The sequence below is a fragment of the Mauremys reevesii genome, linkage group 1, assembly GCF_016161935.1.
Source record: "Mauremys reevesii isolate NIE-2019 linkage group 1, ASM1616193v1, whole genome shotgun sequence".
In the NCBI taxonomy this organism is placed as follows: Eukaryota; Metazoa; Chordata; order Testudines; family Geoemydidae; genus Mauremys; species Mauremys reevesii.
In genome coordinates this window covers 51,122,100-51,140,954 of record NC_052623.1, presented here as the reverse complement: position 1 = coordinate 51,140,954, position 18,855 = coordinate 51,122,100, and the positions used below count along the sequence as shown (strand labels likewise).

Sequence of the window (18,855 nt, the reverse complement as noted above, 5' to 3'; positions counted from 1 at the left end):
TTCCCCATAGAAAGAAAGAGTGGAACAAAAGAATAACAAAGGCACCTCGACTTTTCCTCACTTATGTAGGACAGTCTTATAATGTGCATCCGGATATTCTCCAATCATACAAGCTGAAAATTGTTCCACTTTACTGCAGCTCTGTAACCATACGGGAACTAATTCTGTCTGTGTTCTGTGCACATCCAAAATTCCTGCTGAATGACCTGCCCTGGGAGCGAGTTACCAGTGACCCAGGACTGTGGCGGTAGGAGGGTGCAGGTGGGGGATGTGGGGAGAGCCCAGGGCTGGGGGGGCAGGAGGTGTGTGTGTGGGGCAATGGTGGGGGGGAAGGGGGGAGCCCAGAGCTGGGGCAGCAGGGTGTGTGTGTGGCATGGAGAGCCCAGGGCTGGGGCAGCAGGGGGGTGCGGTAAGGAGCCTAGGGCTGGGACAGGGGGCAGCCAAAATTTTTTTTGCTTCGGGTGGCAAAAAACCTAGAGCCGGCCCTGGTGCCAAAGTCACTTAGCTGCTTTAAAAATGTTACCCTAAATTATTTTAATGGGAAAACAATTTCAAAACTGTTCCACCTAGCACTGTGGATGGGACCTAAACAAGTTTTAACCAAATCCCAAGCCATGCTACAGCTCCCTTCCAATACCACACTTCCATAATAGAACAAATTAATAGTTGTGTCCAGGTGGCTTTGTAGCTCTGTTACTAATGCTGTTCATGAAGTTGCCATGCACAGAAAATTAGATCTGTTCCTCATCTACCTGATTTCTAACAAAAAAGCAACAGCATAAATATATATTCTCTCACTTTGTCTGCTACTATACATGCACCCATATTTTGTAGAATCCCTGTAGCAAGTTGTCAATGATGCACAAGAAGACAAATCCCTCTCCAGTAGATAGAACATAGACAGAGCTATGCAGGCACTGCTGCGCCCTTTTGTATTTCCCTCTGCTTTTAATCAAGGTCACTCCACAGTCAGCTCAGAAAAGAGCTTCAGAAATGCCCTGAAGTCTCAAGACTGGAAAAAAAATAAAGGAAAAAGAAACGCTCAGAAAAATATTTTAAATATTTAGTGTTTCACAAAATCCTCCCATCACCCAATTTCTTTCCCCCTCATTCAGACTCCCCAACCAGCCAGCTACATCAACTCCTACTTGGGAACAAGGCAGAGCTTCTGGTGCCCCCTCAAAGGCAGCTCTCTCCTGCAGGGCCGCCCGGGGGCGGGGGCAAGTGGGGCAATTTGCCCCAGGCCCCCACGAGAGTTTTTCAGGGCCCCTGGAGCGGGGTCCTTCACTCACTCCGGGGGCCCCAGAAAACTCTCGTGGGGCCCGGGCCCCCGGAGCTTCTTCCACGCTGGGTCTTTGGCAGCAGGGGATCCTTCCGCCCCGGGATGGAAGGACCCCCCACCGCCGAATTACCACCGAAATGGGACCCACTGCCGAAGTGCCAGGTCTTCGGCGGTAATTCAGCGGCGGGGGGGCCCCTGCCACGGGTCTTCGGGGCACTTTGGTGGCGGGTCCCGGAGCAGAAGGACCCCCCACCGCCGAATTACCGCTGAAGCGGGGGTCCCCCGCTGCTGAAGACCCCAGGCCCCCTGAATCCTCTGGGCGGTCCTGCTCTCCTGCCCCATCAAAACCACAAACCAAACATAAAAAAGCATGTAAAGCGTTTCAGAATTATTTTGGAAGGTTTAAAGCTGGGCTCTTCCCCGCCCCCACTCAGTGCCAAAAGTATAGTATTGGCTGTTCCAAACTTAGAGACAAACTGACAGTCAGGGTCAGCTCCAGGTTTTTTGCTGCCCCAAGCCAAAAAAAAAAAAAAGCCGGAGTGCCGCCCCCGAAGCAAAAAACAACAAACAAACAAAAAAACCCTGGAATGCTGCCTTTTGAGAAGTGCCGCCCCAAACACATGCTTGGAACGCTGGTGCCTAGAGCCGACCCTGCTGACAGTTCTGGGATGTTACAGAAATCCCAGGCCAGATCCGCTGAGACCACTGTCTGTTTTGCACTGCTCCAGCAATGCAAAGCAGTCACAAGCCCGGCTTCACCTGGAGGGGTACAAAGCAAACAGAACAGACTGGTGAATCTGGCCTCATATCCTAAAGCAAGCGGCTTTTGAGGCAAGTGATAATTAAAATCCTTCAAGAATACCGTGGTTTCTCTTTAAGCCTTCCCAGTGTTGTCCTGCATTTGGTAAACAGATATGATTTTGTAATTAGTCTGTTCCTGCTATAAGAGATACTGCAAATACCGAGGTATCGTTATTTCATGTATCTAAGGGAATTGACAGATTTATAAGAGTGATCACTGTAATTTGGATGACAAGTCAGTATCACCCAGCCTGTGGTGACTGGGAAGTGCACAGGTATAGTAGGAAAGTCTCTTTTCCTCCCTCTGCCACACTTTGAAAGATTAAGTCTATGACCAGTTTGCACCTATGTTGCAGCTGTCACAATTTTAGTGAAGTTATCCATTACAGCGCAATGTACAGATGGCTGGCACCTTTTATTTCTGCATGTCTTATATCCTTAAATCCATTCTAAAACCCCTCCACCTTCATTAAAAGGCATCAGTTACAGCACTCCTCTATCTCAATGCACCGATCTTCGATTCCCAGCTACATGGTATCTAATTATAATACTCTTCTCATAGCAACCGTTACAATGAAATTATACACTTGGCTCTTAACAGCAGAGTTAAAATGGGGCTGGAGTAATGAGTAGCTCGCGTAGATGACTAACGAATGCTTTCTAATGGGGTGCACTTACCTTCCAAAAGAAATGCTGTGTTGTTATAGCGAAGACCTCGAAGCCACGACTGGCTCTTTTAAGTTCCTCTTGAATACAGTTGAATTGCCTGGACTGCTTGTCACACTTTTCCTTCAGCTGCTGGATGAACTGCCGTTCAGTCTCTCGAGTCTGCAGATCTGCCTTGGTGGAAAATCCATTCCTTGGAACAGCTGCCCTTTGTTTAGGGTGTCCTACAAGACGAAATAAAAAAAAAACAAGACCATAATCAGTTACTCTATATGCATGGACACAACCTCTCATGCTTCGAAGGCTCCTGGAACTCTACTAAAAAAATAGCCTGCTGCATTCACACAAGCTTTCCAGTGAATTTATTTGTAAAAAGTGCTGGCACATCAAAGCACAAGTTACTCCTTTGGGATTGATCCTTCAAGGAGTTAAGGGTGCATCTACACTGCAATTAGACACCCACAGCTGGCCCAAGCCAGCTGACATGGGCTTGGGGGGCTCAGGCTAAGGGGCTGTTTAACAGCGGTGTAGATGCTCAGGCTGGAGTCCAAGCACTGGACCCTCCCCCTTGCAGGATCCTAGAGCCCAGCTTCCAGTCCAGGCCTGAACGTCTACACCGCAGTTAAACAGCCCCTTACCCCGAGCCCTGCAAGCCCAAGTCAGCTGGCAGTGTAGACATACCCTAAGTGTGTCCTGCGTGGTGGTGAGCACCTTGAGCTCCCACTGATGCAATGATAGTTCAGGGCATTCAGCACCTCACAGGAGGTGTCACTGCAGGACTGGGCCCAATGGTCCTCCTCTCATTAACAAACCTGTGCCCCTTGTTAGTATTCTGTACCTTCTCCAGTTACATACAAGCTAAGATGGGCACAGAATCAACAGGAAAGGCATGTTCTGTCATATCCTTCTAGAAAAGCTAAATGAGAATTAGGGTGACTGTCATGTATGTTTGCTCACTTGTGAAACTGTTTTGTGAGTATGGATTTAAGGTAGTCTTCTGCTCTGAATACTGTACTTTCTATGCTATCTAGTACACAGGTAATCAAACTCACAGGTCAGTGGTTTTCTGAATTCTGATTCAGAATCCATGTAGCTAGAGATTGGAAAAGGGGGAGGAGGAACAGGAAGAGATTCTGCCTTTAAAAGAATGAATTCATGGAAACAGGGATCCAGTAGACTAAGCACAGGAATGGAGACAGAGGCCCCAAACCTCAGGTGTGCTAGATAATTGATTGGTGCACCTGGGAGGGCACTAAAGGTCGCTTTACTTCACCTTTCTGCCCCTCCTCTGAACAGAGTGATGGCCAATTCATCCTTTGGTGCAATTTAGAGGAGCTTTGGGGCTGCTCTAAATTGAATGAGCATTTAGTGACACCCACAACTCCCAAGGGCTGCAACACTGACTGTATTTTGCCAGAGAGTTGTGCTCCTGTTAATCCTGCGATGCCAGTGCAGCCCATCGACAGCAAGCTGGATTCTATTCATTTTTGTGCCTCATCAACAGATATGTGAACAAATTCCAGTTACAGGACCAATCACTTACAGTTGTGCAACCCAACTGAGGACAACAGAGTTGCACATGTGTCACTGAGGAAGCAGTATAAAGAAAATAAGATTGCATAGCCATCACTGATAGCCTGTTCAGCTGTAGAACTTTTACACTTGGTGATGATGTGTGAGGAAGAAATAAACCAATCTGACTAGCAGTGATGAGGATGAGTTTGCAGGGTTGGCAGTTTGAAAAGCTGCTCTGGAGTCACTGAGACACAAGCCATACAGAACCCCCAATATGCTATTTTTACAGTTACTTTTTAGAGCAGAACTTAAAACTTCCACCTCCTGAAGTTATAATTAACTCTCCATTGACTGACTGACTCACCAGAACCCACAGGAATTACTTTTCAGGTCTATATAAAAAACATGAACTTGAAAATACAGTGCTTAAATTTTACCATCACTTCCCCCCCCCGCCTCTTTTTTTTTGGAAGTTTCTATTATCCCTGTGCAGCATTAGCAGCCTTCCTGATGCTGTCGCTATGGGAAGTGCTAAGGGAGTCAGCCACAGTGACAGCAGCCGTGGGCAAAACTCATAACCAGTAAGCTGCAGGTGGGGGTTAGAGCACCACTGGCTCATCATGGGTCCAGGTCTGCTTTGAGCCTTTTGAAAACATTGATGCATTTTTCTGAGCAGCGGATATAGTCTGCCCTCCGGAGACTTGACACTGGAGAAAGTTTCTACCACCATTCCACAAATCGGACTGCTGTGGGTTTGAGTTGTCTCTCCCCGAAAAAAAAAAAAAACCTCTGGGGTTCACTGGTTTCTAATATACATACACCATTTTTAAACCCCATCTACAGCTATAACAGAGTCCAGGCAGGAACCCAGTTACAAAACAGTTACAATTTGCAATGTACAATGGATGGGACTTCTCTGTGTCTCAATAAACATGTTAAAACCCTACATAGTCTGTGGCTTTAGTGAAATTCCATGGACAAAAGTAAGTCCTGTCTACACTACATCTTTTTATTGGGTTGTAAATGGGTTGTGAGACTAGTTAATAGTTATAGAGCAGATAGGGCCTTATTGTGTGTATGTTGACCTGATAGTCCCTAGCCTCCGCCTCTGTCTGAACTGTCAGTCATACTGGAGCCACTTTATATGTTCCCTCCATAAGATATGGTCATGTTCCAAATCCTGCTCTGATAGTTGACTAGCATATATCACTTCCGTAGGTGTTATTACTCAGTCACACTGAGGGAACAAGGAAAGGTGATGTTCCTGAGGTGTTGGCTTCATCACTTTGGAAATTTGCACTGGCTTCATATTTTTATTAAGAAGCTTCCTCACCAAATGCTTTGTGTTCTACTGGGCAACACCTTGCATGGATTTTGACACTGTCTTCCATCTTCATCTCTGATCTCTTTATATTTTTTAGCTCCCTCCTGCACACTGTGCTGGAACATTTTAGCTCCTACAGGCTCATCTACTTTAAATCTCTCCTTGGCTCTCATTGGTTGAGCTTTCCTCACTGGTCCCAAACTGTAGTCCCAGAGGCTATATTCAGCAACAGGGAGAGAAGAAAAGTGTCAGATGCCTTGTTAATAGATGCTCCAGTCGAGGATAGACTTGGCCTATGTACCATACCCAAAATGACTGTGTGTGTGTGGGTGTTAGAGGAAGGCAGAGGTGAAGAAAGAGACTTCTGTGCAGGGGCGGCTCTAGGTATTTTGCTGCCCCAAGCATGGCAGGCAGGCTGCCTTCCATGGCTTGCCCACGGGAAGTCCCTGGTCCCGCGGATTTGGCGGCACGCCTGTGGGAGGTACGCCGAAGCCGCGGGACCAGCGGACCCTCAGCAGGCATGCCGCCGAAGGCAACCTGCCTGCCACCCTCGCGGCGACCGGCAGAGCGCCCCCCATGGCTTGCCGCCCCAGGCACGTGCTTGGCATGCTGGTGCCTGGAGCCACCCCTGCTTCTGCGTGTGTGCGCATGTGCACGCCGTGACTGTGGATGGAAGGGAAAGGTGAAGAAGGGTGTGTGTATTTGTAAAAGGGAGAGCTAAAACGGGAATATGCGTTTGTGAGGGAAGGCTGAAAAGGGAAGGAGGTTACATGGCCCTGCCAAATGTAAAAATAAAAACGGGACATTGATCTCCAACTGTCCTTCACCACTAAGTGTGACAGAAAAGAATCCTTATTTCTGTAGCTATTACATTGAAAAGACAAATCTAACTCAATCACAAAGGAATAAATAGCTCTCTCATACAGCAATGCAGAACTCTGAACTGATGTTACAAATGAGTGAGCTTCCATTTCACACAACTGCCAAGAAGAACAAACAGAATTTTAACACAAAAGCTGCATAAACTTCAATTCTCAGGGAATTCACTGACCTCATTTCTGGCAAGATGGCAACAGAAAATACCTGTAAATTTTGTAGGACAGCCAGTCTACACACCAGTGACATTACACAGTTTAATGGGCCAGCATTGACATTTTGGGACTCACAAGTATTTGCAGGTATGATTCAGATATTGTAGACGCTTAAGTACCCTATTTGAGTGTGCAGTCAGATTCTTAGAATTGCAAATGACTTAAATGACAGCTACAAAAACAAAAAAACAAAAACCAGCATTCATGATTAATTGTGTCCACAACATGTGGCTGCAAAGAGGCCAGATTTTGCAACATTTCATAACTGAGTACATTATGATTAGGGCCCTACGAAATTCAGAGTCTATTTTGGTCAATTTCACGGTCATAGAATTTTTAAAATAGTCAATTTCACAGTTTCAGTTGTTTACATCTGAAATTTCAGGGTGTTGTAACTGTAGGGGGTCCAAACCCAAAATGGGATTGTGGGAGGGAGGGTCGCAGGATTGCCACCCTTACTTCTGCACTGTTGCTGGCAGAAGTGCAGCCTTCAGAGCTGGGCAGCTGGAGCACAGCGGCTACTGGCCGGGCACCCAGCTCTAAAGCCAGTGCCACTGCCAGCAGCAGCGCAGAAGTGAGGGTCTCAGGGTATGGGGAGGTCATCACTTTGGGAGAGGGACGGGGTTGGCCTTACAGGTGGGCAACTGCCCAGGGGCTCCGTGGTTGGGGGGGCACCATGGTCCTGCCCACAGCCAGCCCAAGGCTCCTTTAACTCCCAAGCACTGGGTGTCCTATTGTGCACTAGTGCACCAGCTGCTAGTCCGGTGGGGTTGGGGAGTGATGTGATAGGAATAACAGAGACTTGGTGGGATAACTCACATGACTGGAGCACTGTCATGGATGGATATAAACTGTTCAGGAAGGACAGGCAGGGCAGAAAAGGTGGGGGAGCTGCACTGTATGTAAGAGAGAAGTATGACTGCTCAGAGCTCCGGTATGAAACTGCAGAAAAACCTGAGAGTCTCTGGATTAAGTTTAGAAGTGTGAGCAACAAGGGCGATGTCGTGGTGGGAGTCTGCTATAGACCAACAGACCAGGGGAATGAGGTGGACGAGGCTTTCTTCCGGCAACTAACAGAAGTTACTAGATCACAGACCCTGGCTCTCATGGGAGACATCAGTCACTCTGATACCTGCTGGGAGAGCAATATAGTGGTGTACAGACAATCCAGGAAGTTTTTGGAAAGCGTGGGGGACAATTTCCTGGTGCAAGTGCTGGAGGAACCAACTAGGGGCAGAGCTCTTCTTGACCTGCTGCTCACAAACCGGGAAGAATTATTAGGGGAAGCAAAAGTGGATGGGAACCTGGGAGGCAGTGACCATGAGATGGTCAAATTCAGGATCCTGACACAAGGAAGAAAGGAGAGCAGCAGAATATGGACCCTGGACTTCAGAAAAGCAGACTTTGACTCCCTCAGGGAACTGATGGGCAGGATCCCCTGGGATAATAACATGAAGGGGAAAGGAGTCCAGGAGAGCTGGCTGTATTTTAAAAAATACTTATTGAGGTTGCAGGAACAAACCATTCCAATGTTTAGAAAGAATAGTAAATATGGCAGGTAACCAGCTTGGCTTAACAGTGAAATCCTTGCTGATCTTAAACACAAAAAAGAAGCTTACAAAAAGTGGAAGATTGGACAAATGACCAGGGAGGAGTATAAAAATATTGCTCAGGCATGCAGGAGTGAAATCAGGAAGGCCAAATCACACTTGGAGTTGCAGCTAGCAAGAGATGTTAAAAGTAACAAGAAGGGTTTCTTCAAGTATGTTAGCAACAAGAATAAAGTCAAGGAAAGTGTGGGCCCCTTACTGAATGAGGGAGGCAACCTAGTGACAGAGGATGTGGAAAAAGCTAATGTACTCAATGCTTTTTTTGCCTCTGTCTTCACGAACATAGTCAGCTCTCAGACTACTGCACTGGGCAGCACAGCATGGGGAGGAGGTGACCAGCCCTCTGTGGAGAAAGAAGTGGTTTGGGACTATTTAGAAAAGCTGGACGAGCACAAGTCCATGGGGGCCGGATGCGCTGCATCCGATGGTGCTAAAGGAGTTGGCGGATGTGATTGCAGAGACATTATCTTTGAAAACTCATGGTGACCAGAGGAGTTCCCGGATGACTGAAAAAGGCTAATGTAGTGCCCATCTTTAAAAAAGGGAAGGAGGAGGATCTGGGGAACTACAGGCCAGTCAGCCTCACCTTAGTCCCTGGAAAAATCATGGAGCAGGTAGGTCCTCAAGGAATCAATTCTGAAGCACTTCGAGGAAAGGAAAGTGATCAGGAACAGTCAACATGGATTCACCACGGGCAAGTCATGCCTGACTAACCTAATTGCCTTCTATGTCGAGATAACTGGCTCTGTAGATGAGGGGAAAGCAGTGGGCATGTTATTCCTTGACTTCAGGAAAGCTTTTGATATGGTCTCCCACAGTATTCTTGCCAGCAAGTTAAAGAAGTATGGGCTGGATGAATGGACTATAAGGTGGATAGAAAGCTGACTAGATCGTTGGGCTCAGCAGGTAGTGATCAATGGCTCCATGTCTAGCTGGCAGCCGGTTTCAAGCAGAGTGCCCCAAGGGTCGGTCCTGGGGCCGGTTTTGTTCAATATCTTCATTAATGATCTGGAGGATGGCGTGGACTGCACTCTCAGCAAGTTTGCAGATGACACTATACTGGGAAGAGGGGTAGATATGCTGGAGGGTAGGGATAGGATACAGACAGGGGCGGCTCTATGTTTTTTGCTGCCCCAAACACAGCAGTCAGGCAGCCTTTGGCGGCACGCCTGCGGGAGGTTTGCTGGTCACGTGGATTCGGTGGCGTTTCTGCGGGTGATTTGCCGGTCCCGCACCTTCGGCTACCTGCCACCGAATTACCGCTGAAGCCACGGGACCGGCGGACCTCCTGCAAACATGCTGCCGAAGGCTGCCAGACTGCCGACCTCACAGTGACCGGCAGGCTGCACCCCGCGGCTTGCCGCCCCAGGCACGCGCTTGCTGCGCTGGTGCCTGGAGCCGCCCCTGGATAGAGAGAGACCTAGACAAATTAGTGGATTGGGCCAAAAAAAATCTGATGAGGTTCAACAAGGACAAGTGCAGAGTCCTGCACTTAGGATGGAAGAATCTCATGCATTGCTACAGACTAGGGACTGAATGGCTAGGCAGCAGTTCTGCAGAAAAGGACCAAGGTGTTACAGTGGACAAGAAGCTGGATATGAGTCGGCAATGTGCCCTTGTTGCCAAGAAGGCTAATGGCATTTTAGGCTGTATAAGTAGGGGCACTGCCAGCAGATTGAGGGATGTGATCATTCCCCTCTATTCAACATTGGTCAGGCCTCATCTGGAGTACTGCGTCCAGTTTTGGGCCCCACACTATAAGGAGGATGTGGAAAAACTGGAAAAAGAGTCCAGTGGAAGGCAACAAAAATTATTAGGAGGCTGGAGCACATGACTTATGAGGAGAGGCTGAGGGAACTGGGATTGTTTAGTCTGCAGAAGAGAAGAATGAGGGGGGATTTGATAGCTGCTTTCAACTACCTAAAATGGGGTTCCAAAGAGGATGGATCTAGATTGTTCTCAGTGGTAGAAGATGACAGAACAAGGAGTAATGGTCTCAAGTTGCAGTGGGGGAGGTTTAGGATGAATATTAGGAAAAACTTTTTCACTCAGAGAGTGGTGAAGCACTGGAATGGGTTACCTAGGGAGGTGGTGGAATCTCCTTCCTTAGGAGTTTTTAAGGTCAGGCTTGACTAAGCCCTGGCTGGGATGATTTAGTTGGGGATTGATCCTGCTGTGAGCAGAGGGTTGGACTAGATGACCTCCTGAGGTCTCTTCCAACCTGATAGTCTATGACAGGGGTCGGCAACCTGCGGCACGCGTGCCAAAGATGGCACGTGAGCCAATTTTTAATGGCACACTGCTGCCTGCCACCTGCCAGGGTCCTGGCCCCACTCAGCCTCCCTGCCCACTGCTCTCCCCTGCGGGGGCAGGAGGAAGAAGCTTGGTCCTGCCGGCAGCCAAGCTCCCTCTCCCCCGCTTCTTCCCCCAGCGTGGTGCTTTCCTGCCCCTCCTCCTCTCCTTCCCTGTGCCGATCAGCTGATCGCCCTTGCGAAGGGGAGGGGGAGAAGCGGAGCCACAGCGTGCTCGCTGCTCCAGGGAGGAGGCAGAGAAGAGGCGGGGGCGGGGCCTTGGGGAAAGGGGGGGAATCGGGGCATATCCCCTCCAGGCCTCTGCTGTGAACTGCTCATGGCAGGGGGCTGGGAGTGGGACCACCCCCATGAGCCGAGCACCCCAGTCCTCTGCCCTGACCCCTGAACCCTCCAAACACCCAGTCCTCTGCCCTGACCCCTGCACCCCCCCACAGCCCTCTGCCCTGACCCCTGCACCCCCCACACACTCAGCCCTCTGCCCTGACCCCTGCACCCCCCCACACACACTCAGCCCTCTGCCCTGACCCCTGCACCCCCACACAACCCCAGCCCTAACTTCTGCACCCCCCACACATACCCAGCCATCCCACACCCTGACTCATGCACCCCCTTACACACCTCCAGTCCCCATTCTGACTCCTGCACCCCCAACACATCCCCAGCCCCACCCTGAGCACCAAATGGGAGCTCCTGCACCCCTCCCCTCACATTCCCACCTGCACCCCTCACACCAAATGGGAGCTGTCCCAGGTAAGCGCTTCACACTCAAACCTCCTGCCCCAACCCTGAGCCCCCTCCCTCATTCTAGCTCCTGGTCAGACCCTGCACCCCAATCCCCAGCCTGCTCCTTCACCCGCAACTCTGTGCTCAGTGCACTCCCACCCTCAGCTCAGAGCAGAGAGAGAGGAAGAGAACGGGCTCGAACCAGGGAGAAGGTAGGTACCCACTCTATGTGGGCAGGGCCAGGACCCCAGACCGGCAGCGGGCTGATTGGGGCCGGCAGCCGGGACCCCGGCTGGCAGGAGCTGGCGGACAGAACCCCAGACCAACAGCAGGCTGAGCCGCTCAGCCCACTGCCAATCTGGGGTCCCGGCTACATGCCCCGCTCAGCCCGCTGCCAAACTAGGTGAATGGAACCCCAGGCCGGCAGCGGGCTGAGTGGGCCGGCAGTGTAAGATCAGCATTTTAATTTAATTTTAAATGAAGCTTCTTAAACATTTTGAAAACCTTTTTTACTTTACATACAACACTAGTTTAGTTATATAATATAGACTTATAAAGAGAGACCTTCTAAAAAACGTTAACATGTATTACTGGCACGCGAAACGTAAAGTGAATAAGTGAAGACTCGGCACACCACTTCTGAAAGGTTGCCAACCTCTGGTCTATGATTCTATGGGGAGGGACGGAACATCCTCTTCCTCTGCAGGGGCCGCTCCCAGGGCCAGTCAGACCCACCTCTGGGAACCTCCTCCCGGCTGCAGGAAGCTCTATGGCTGCACTGCCTTCAAAGCTGGGCTCCCAGCCAGCAGTCGCGGAGCTTCCTGCAGCCAGGAAAGTTCCTGGAGGTGATCTGACCCCCGTGGGAGCAACCCTGGCAGGGGAAGTGGAAATCCCGTCCCTCCCCAGCCTGTCCGGAACTAGCAGCTGGAGCTCAGTGCATCGTAGGATCCCTCCCCTACAATAGCAAGATTTCATGGGGGAGATCGGATTTCATGGTCCATGAGGCTTTTTTCATGACCATGAATTTGGTAGGGCCCTAATTATGATGCAGCACTTAAATACTATAGTGATGGGTGCTGCAGAAAACTCTCTAACAGTTAAATAGATGATCACTTCTCAGTCAGGCTCAACTATGACACTCATCACTTTGTACCCATTTCCCTCACTACTGTTTGTCTTCTCTATTTAGACTGACTTCAGTAAAGGGAAGTGTCTTCCTGTTTGATTGTACAGCACCTAACATAACGGAGCTCCTTCCTGACTGGGCCTGTAGGTGCTACGACAATACAAAATATTTAATAATAACCGTAAGTGTTTGTCTGTCTTTTTGATACAAAAGTCTTTCACTGCTTAGACACCATGGTGATGGTGATGCAACAAAAGTTATAAACGCAAAGAGAAGAGAACAATCACCTTGAAATCAGTCAAGATTAAATTAACACAAACTATCAAATTGTTTAATTCCATTCTAGATTTCCCCTGCCTTCTAACATTTGAAGTGTGCATCTCTAAGTTGTCCTTGTCAATGGCATAAGTTGTCCTTGTAAATTAAACTGTGATATTTTCCTCAGGGATACATCTGAACTTCTCAGTTCCTCTGGGTTTGAAAAGCAGCTCACTAAACTTTTTCTGCCCACTGATGTTTCTGTTCCGTTGCTCTGCACAGGATGGGAAATACACTGACAATGCTGGCCCTGATTCTGCTTCCTCTTGTCGATTAGAATATGGGGTGCTGTGGAAAAGCAGGACCACACCCACTGTACTCAGAAATCATTTGGAATCATTGATAGCTTCAAAATTCTTAGCATTTTTTCTAATTATCTGTTTGAAATAAAATGTTGTAACAAATACCTAGTGATATTTAATACAATCCATGAAGATTTAGATATGGTACATGAGCTAATACATTTTTATCTCCAGTTTCCAGTATTTAGATAAAGAAAGTGAAGAAGTAATTTTGAGGAGGCTGATAATAAGCAAATTGGACAATGTTGGCTACCACAGTGATATGCATGTTAGAAATAACTAAAATAGAGACAAGGGCTCTAATTCTTCAGTCACATTCATGTGGGAGGACCCCTGTGTCTGTGCAAAGTCCTCCACAGATCAAATGGCAGGATCAGGCTTATAGTGATAGATCAGATGGAGGTCCAGAAATGTTGAACTCTTAAAAAACACTCTCACAAGAGCTTTGGGGAAATCCAGATCCAGATATTGATCCAAACTCTGAAGGTCAGATCCATTGCTAAAACAAACCAGATAATCCCTCCTTCTGTGGCAGCAATAGGGGTTTATGTGGCAGCCAAAAAACAACAGTGGGGGTTGGGGGGGGGTATATCTGAATAGTACAATAGAAGGAAAATAAACTTTTTATACTATGAATAGCAATTTTCCACAGCACATTGCCTAACTAATTTCAATAGTTTGGTAAATTTTCAGAATGCTGTTGTAGAAAATGACTCTATTTGCAGTACAATTTTCCTTTGTCATTATTTATTTTATTTTATTATTTTTGTTTAAAGAAAGCAAAGGGCCACTGAAGAAACTTGGACTTCATCTAGATTTTGATTTAGGCACAAATTTTCAAAAGTGACTGATGATTTTAAAGTGCCATCATTTTGGGGCCCCCAACCTGAGACACTCTAAAAGGACCAGATCATCAGAGGGGAAGTGCTCAGCCCTTTATGCAAATCAGGGTCCTTTAAGCTGTCTCAAGCTGGGTACCCAAAAATTAAGGCATTGAAAATGATTAGTCACTTTTGGAAATGTAGGCCTCTGTAAAACCCAGCAGCTTTATAAAGCCAACAGAAATGTTCCTGTGATTTCTTTTACAATTCTAACGGAAACAATTGTTTTTAACCAGCTCTCCCTCTGCCATGGTGCCACAGCTGCAACCAGCGAGGTGTTTAAACTGGAGCCCCCTTGGTATAAATAAGAGGGGGCTGCTGGCCTGGCTTTCTTCATGAAGATGCCTCTCCCTTTAGAACTCACTCCCTGACTCCACATGATCTAAAACAGCTTGAATGCTCATCTTTTAACCTGGCATCTGAAGAAGGGAAGGAATTCTGAGGCTAGTGGCTGGGAAGGGAAGATTGGTTTTAACCTTTCACTTGCTCGGTTTTGTTGGCTGGGGGATCACATGAGATGGAACTGCTGCAGTTTATTTACAATGATGGGAATCTTGATGTGTGTGTTTTAAGTGATGTCAGTGGTGACTAAAGTGAATGGACAGATGCTCTTCTGTTTATTAATTTAGAGTTATAAAACATAATGTTCTCCTTGAACTCTTCTTAACCCAAATACGGTAGCACTGAGAAGCTGAAAGTGAAACTAACTTCAGTGATTTTAAAGGTCTGACCTGAAAAGTCAAAGGGCCTGATCTAAAGCCCACTGAAGTCAATGGGCTCATGATTTCAATAGTGTTTGTCTCAGGCCCAAAGGGGCAGATTTACTGCACCTATCTGCCTCTTTAGTGCCTAAATACATGTGTAAATCTGGCCCAAAGAGCATCATTAGTAAGAAGTACTCTGGATTTTTAAAAAAGATTTTAGCTGTAAAGAATCTAAGAACGTATTGGTAACACTAGTATAGAAATGTATTTGTTTACAACATTAATTTTTGAGTTGACAGTGTTGCTATAGCTGTCTGAAGGTTATTTCTAAAGATCATCTCTTTCCCAGTTATCTACAGAAATAACCTAGGAAATGTAACACTTCTGCACATCAGTGACCTTAGATATCAAGTGGTGCTGTTACTGTTGGTGATTGTATTACATGGGCTTTTTGGTCACTATATTTGTTTTCTTTTTTTTAAAATGTAAAAATAACAAAGATTTTTTAAAATGATCCTTGTACCCTTAAACATTGAACAGCAATGACTCTGTTTTGGAAGGCAGATGGTTTTACTTTACTACCAGGGAGAACATAAGACTGTTCACTTCATGCATTGCTATGATGAAACCTCCTGCACTCATTGCCTGATTAATGAGACTTGGACACAATCGATCGTCTTTTAACAATAGTGGGTCTCAGATGTTTGTCTGTTAACAAGAGCTGCAAATTCGACAAGTTTAAATCTTCCCTCAAGAGAGTGCTCTGGAGGTTTATAAATACCTGGTGAATGGAGCTTGGTGGCTGATACTGCTAATCTCTTAGGGGATGACACAGTGGGTTTATTTGCATCTTGATCTTTTTGTACTTCTTTCTTCAAACCTGCTTTAAAAAAGAAACCCAATCTTTACTTGATTTGTCATCACACAGAAGCATGCCTCTAAAAAGTGTAACAGCATGGCACAACACAAATATTTTTTCAGTATTACTTTTGGGCCACATATTGAAAGCTTTGCATATGCCTTTGCACGTGGACAATCACATATGCCTATTGCATGCATGAAGATATCATGATGCTGTGTGCCAACTGGGTATTTCAGTGAGCACATGGCCAGTTAGACACTTAACTAACCGTGCGCTTCTGCAAATATGGAACTCTGCACATGCAAATAGGGGTGAAATTCAACACACTAATGAGGGCCAGCACAAGGCCATGCACACTATGCAAATCCTCTGGCCTTCTGCATGCGGTATTCATCACTCACGCACACATACATCCTTAAAAAATCTGACACCTGATGTCTATTCTGGTTTACAGCACCATGTTATTTGTGAGATGCTTTACCTGTTCTTACCAATAGGCATTTACTTTCTGAGTCCTGACAGGGTGAGTACACTGTTGTCTCACTCATCTAGCTGGGCACCTTGGTGCACAGTGGAGCTCTCTCCTGAAAGCTCAAGGCCATCTCTAAACTAAAGTTTCCCTTGTTATTGATCAGACTACTCGAAAAAAATTCCAAATACAAACACAGGCTTGAAATAAAGAGCCTCTGATCAAAGTATGAGTTGGGCCCTGCTATGGAATGCACAGTTATGCCACGTGAACTGCACAAAATGAGCTCCAAAGTGGAGCTAAGAGCAAAGCCAATATCATGATCAGTGGAACTGGAATCAGAGAGCTCATGTTCCCCGGAGGGACTGTTATTGAGGGGCACCAGTGGAACTGGAAACATGGGGCAGTTAGGATGGAAGCAACTCAGCCATAGGTACACAGAGTCCCCAGGGTCTAATGAAGTTTCACTTGTTCAATTTAAACTGCATTCAGCGTCACACTTTGTGAGTGAAACATGGCGGCAGCATCTGAGCTGTGAGTTCTCTGCAGTGCAGCAGCTGGCAGCGTGAGCCATGGAACTGTGTCTGAAGGCGCCTGGAGCCCTGGATTTTGCAGACACAAACCTAGCCCAGGGATGGACCCAGTGGATGGAGAAGTTTAAGCGGTACACGGATCTGGCCATGCATGAGGACACCAGCACAAAAGTAAAACTGTTACCTTACCTTGCTGGGTACCAAGGCAGAAAGATCTGTGGCTTGCCACTGCCTCAAGCATCACAGAATTCTTGGAGCCCTGGGGAATGAGTACTCCCCAAAGTAGAACAAAACCGTGGAGCGGCACAGGTTTTTCACTGGCGACCAATACAAAGTGGAGGGGATAGACCCCCACCCTCTATGCTGCAGCCTTACACACACTAGCTGCTACATGCAGTTTTGGGAATTGACAGACACCCTGATTTGGGACAGGACAGTCTGTGGTGCGTGGGATCACCATGTGCAGGAGCAGCTGCTCCAGGAAGGCGAATCTCACATTAGGTGCTTAGCCATGAGGTGTGCAGCAGATGCCCTGAGAGAAAGGATGAAAGCCTGAGGAAGCACAACACCCCCAGAAGTACAGGCCGTGAGACAACAGCAAGGGAGAGCACGTGGCCAGGGCTCCATACCTATAGTGATCTGCATGTACTGTGGGAGATGACATGAGCAGGTAAAGGAGAGGTGCCCCGCACTAGGACAGCATTGGAAGGGACATGGCAAGTTGAACCACTTTAATAGTTTGTGCAAGAGCAGAGGAAAGTCCCAGAAAGATTCAGTCAGACCTGTACAAGAGGGGGATGGCATGTCAGATGTCAGCTTCATTCTCCTTGAGTCCAAGAGCATATCAGATTCAGGCTGTCATGACAGGAAAGCAACAAGAGACAATACCAACCCTCGTGCATGCAACAATGTTAACAGGGAAATGCCCCATGCAATTTCAGCTGGACAGTAGGGCCTCCTGCAGTGTGATTCCTCAGGATGAATTGGGCTCAAACACGCCTATTACATGAGCAGGTGCACTCAAATAACGTACAATGAGAGCATAATGCAGCCCACAGGGGATTGTGATCGCCTAGTAACTACTCCCAAAAAATACAGACCACACCAACTGCAATTTGTGGTGGTGGATGGTAAGCACTACAGACCCCGCCTTGGAGAATATAGCCATACAAGACATGGATCTGATATGGGCACAGCATCAGAATTGTATAGCTGCAGTGCAAAAAGAAAAAGGGGGAGTCCATAGATAATGAAGACCCCTTTAAAAGCACGAGGGGATGTTTTCAAAGGCGACACGTGCCTTGAAGGAAAGCTGTGACTGGAAGTAGACCCCATAGAGGAACCTCTGCTTACCACCAAGGAAAATTCCAATGACAGTACATAATCCAATACACAAGGAGTTTGAAGGTCTGCAGGGCAGGGGTATCGTAGTACCTGTAGAGGCCAGTAGGGACTGGGTAAGCAGCATGGTGGTGGTAAAGGAGCCATCCGGAAAATTATGCATCTGCATAGACCCGAACCCTCTGAACTAGGCATTGAAAAGATGCCGCTATCCACATTCCACAATTGATGACATCTTACTGGAACTTTCCAGAGCCAGAGTTTTTATGATCTGTGATGTGAGGGAATGGGTTTCGGTACATAAGCCTGGATTAACAGTCCACCATGCTTACAGCCTTTGCAACACCATTTGGTTGCTACAGATGGCTGCAAATGCTGTTGGGCATATGCCCAACACCAGAGGTACACCAGAGAAGACTTGCCCAAGGATTGGCTGGGGTGAAAGTAATTGCAGATGATATTCTCATTATAGGTGAAGGGAGCAATGATACAGAAGCGGAACAAGACCATGACAGAAAACTACAAGCTTTTCTACAGCGATGTAGGGACAAGGAATATAGCTCAACCTAGAAAAAAAGAAATGCAACTGAAACAGTATCCAGTGACACACACTGGATATCTGCTCACAGCAGAGGGACTGAAAGCAGATCCCAATAAGATCAAGGCAGTCAGAGACCTGCCAACTCCAGCAGATGTGAAAGGGATACAGTGCTTCATAGGAATGATACATTTCATGTCCAAGTTCTGTCCACAACTGGCTGCAGCAACAGAACCCATATGTCAGCTCACAAGGCAGGATGTTGAATAGGACTGGACAGGTCCCCAACAGCCAGTCTGTGAGGATATTGGCCTCTCTTATTTCAGACAGTGCTGGCGGTATCCCATCCCATCCCAAAGTCCTCTGGGTCTCCAGTACAAATCTCAGTCTCTTTCCCCGTCTTAGCCCAGGGGATCCGTGTTCTCCTTTCGGCACAAGCAGAGGCTCTGTTGGCTGT

General features: G+C 47.4%; 1 protein-coding gene across 2 annotated transcripts in view; it reads right to left on the bottom strand.

Annotated features, from left to right (window-relative positions):
* MTUS2 (microtubule associated scaffold protein 2) overlaps positions 1-18,855 on the bottom strand; it is a 295,503-nt gene that overhangs the window by 83,581 nt on the left and 193,067 nt on the right. The window contains exons 5-6 of one of the 2 annotated variants that reach the window (XM_039520771.1): positions 15,437-15,538; positions 2,762-2,973 (exon numbers count right to left, since the gene is read on the bottom strand). In XM_039520771.1, coding sequence (XP_039376705.1) covers positions 2,762-2,973; positions 15,437-15,538 — 314 coding nt within the window. The remainder of the gene's footprint in view (positions 1-2,761; positions 2,974-15,436; positions 15,539-18,855) is intronic. The other variant, XM_039520772.1, reaches the window with a different exon arrangement.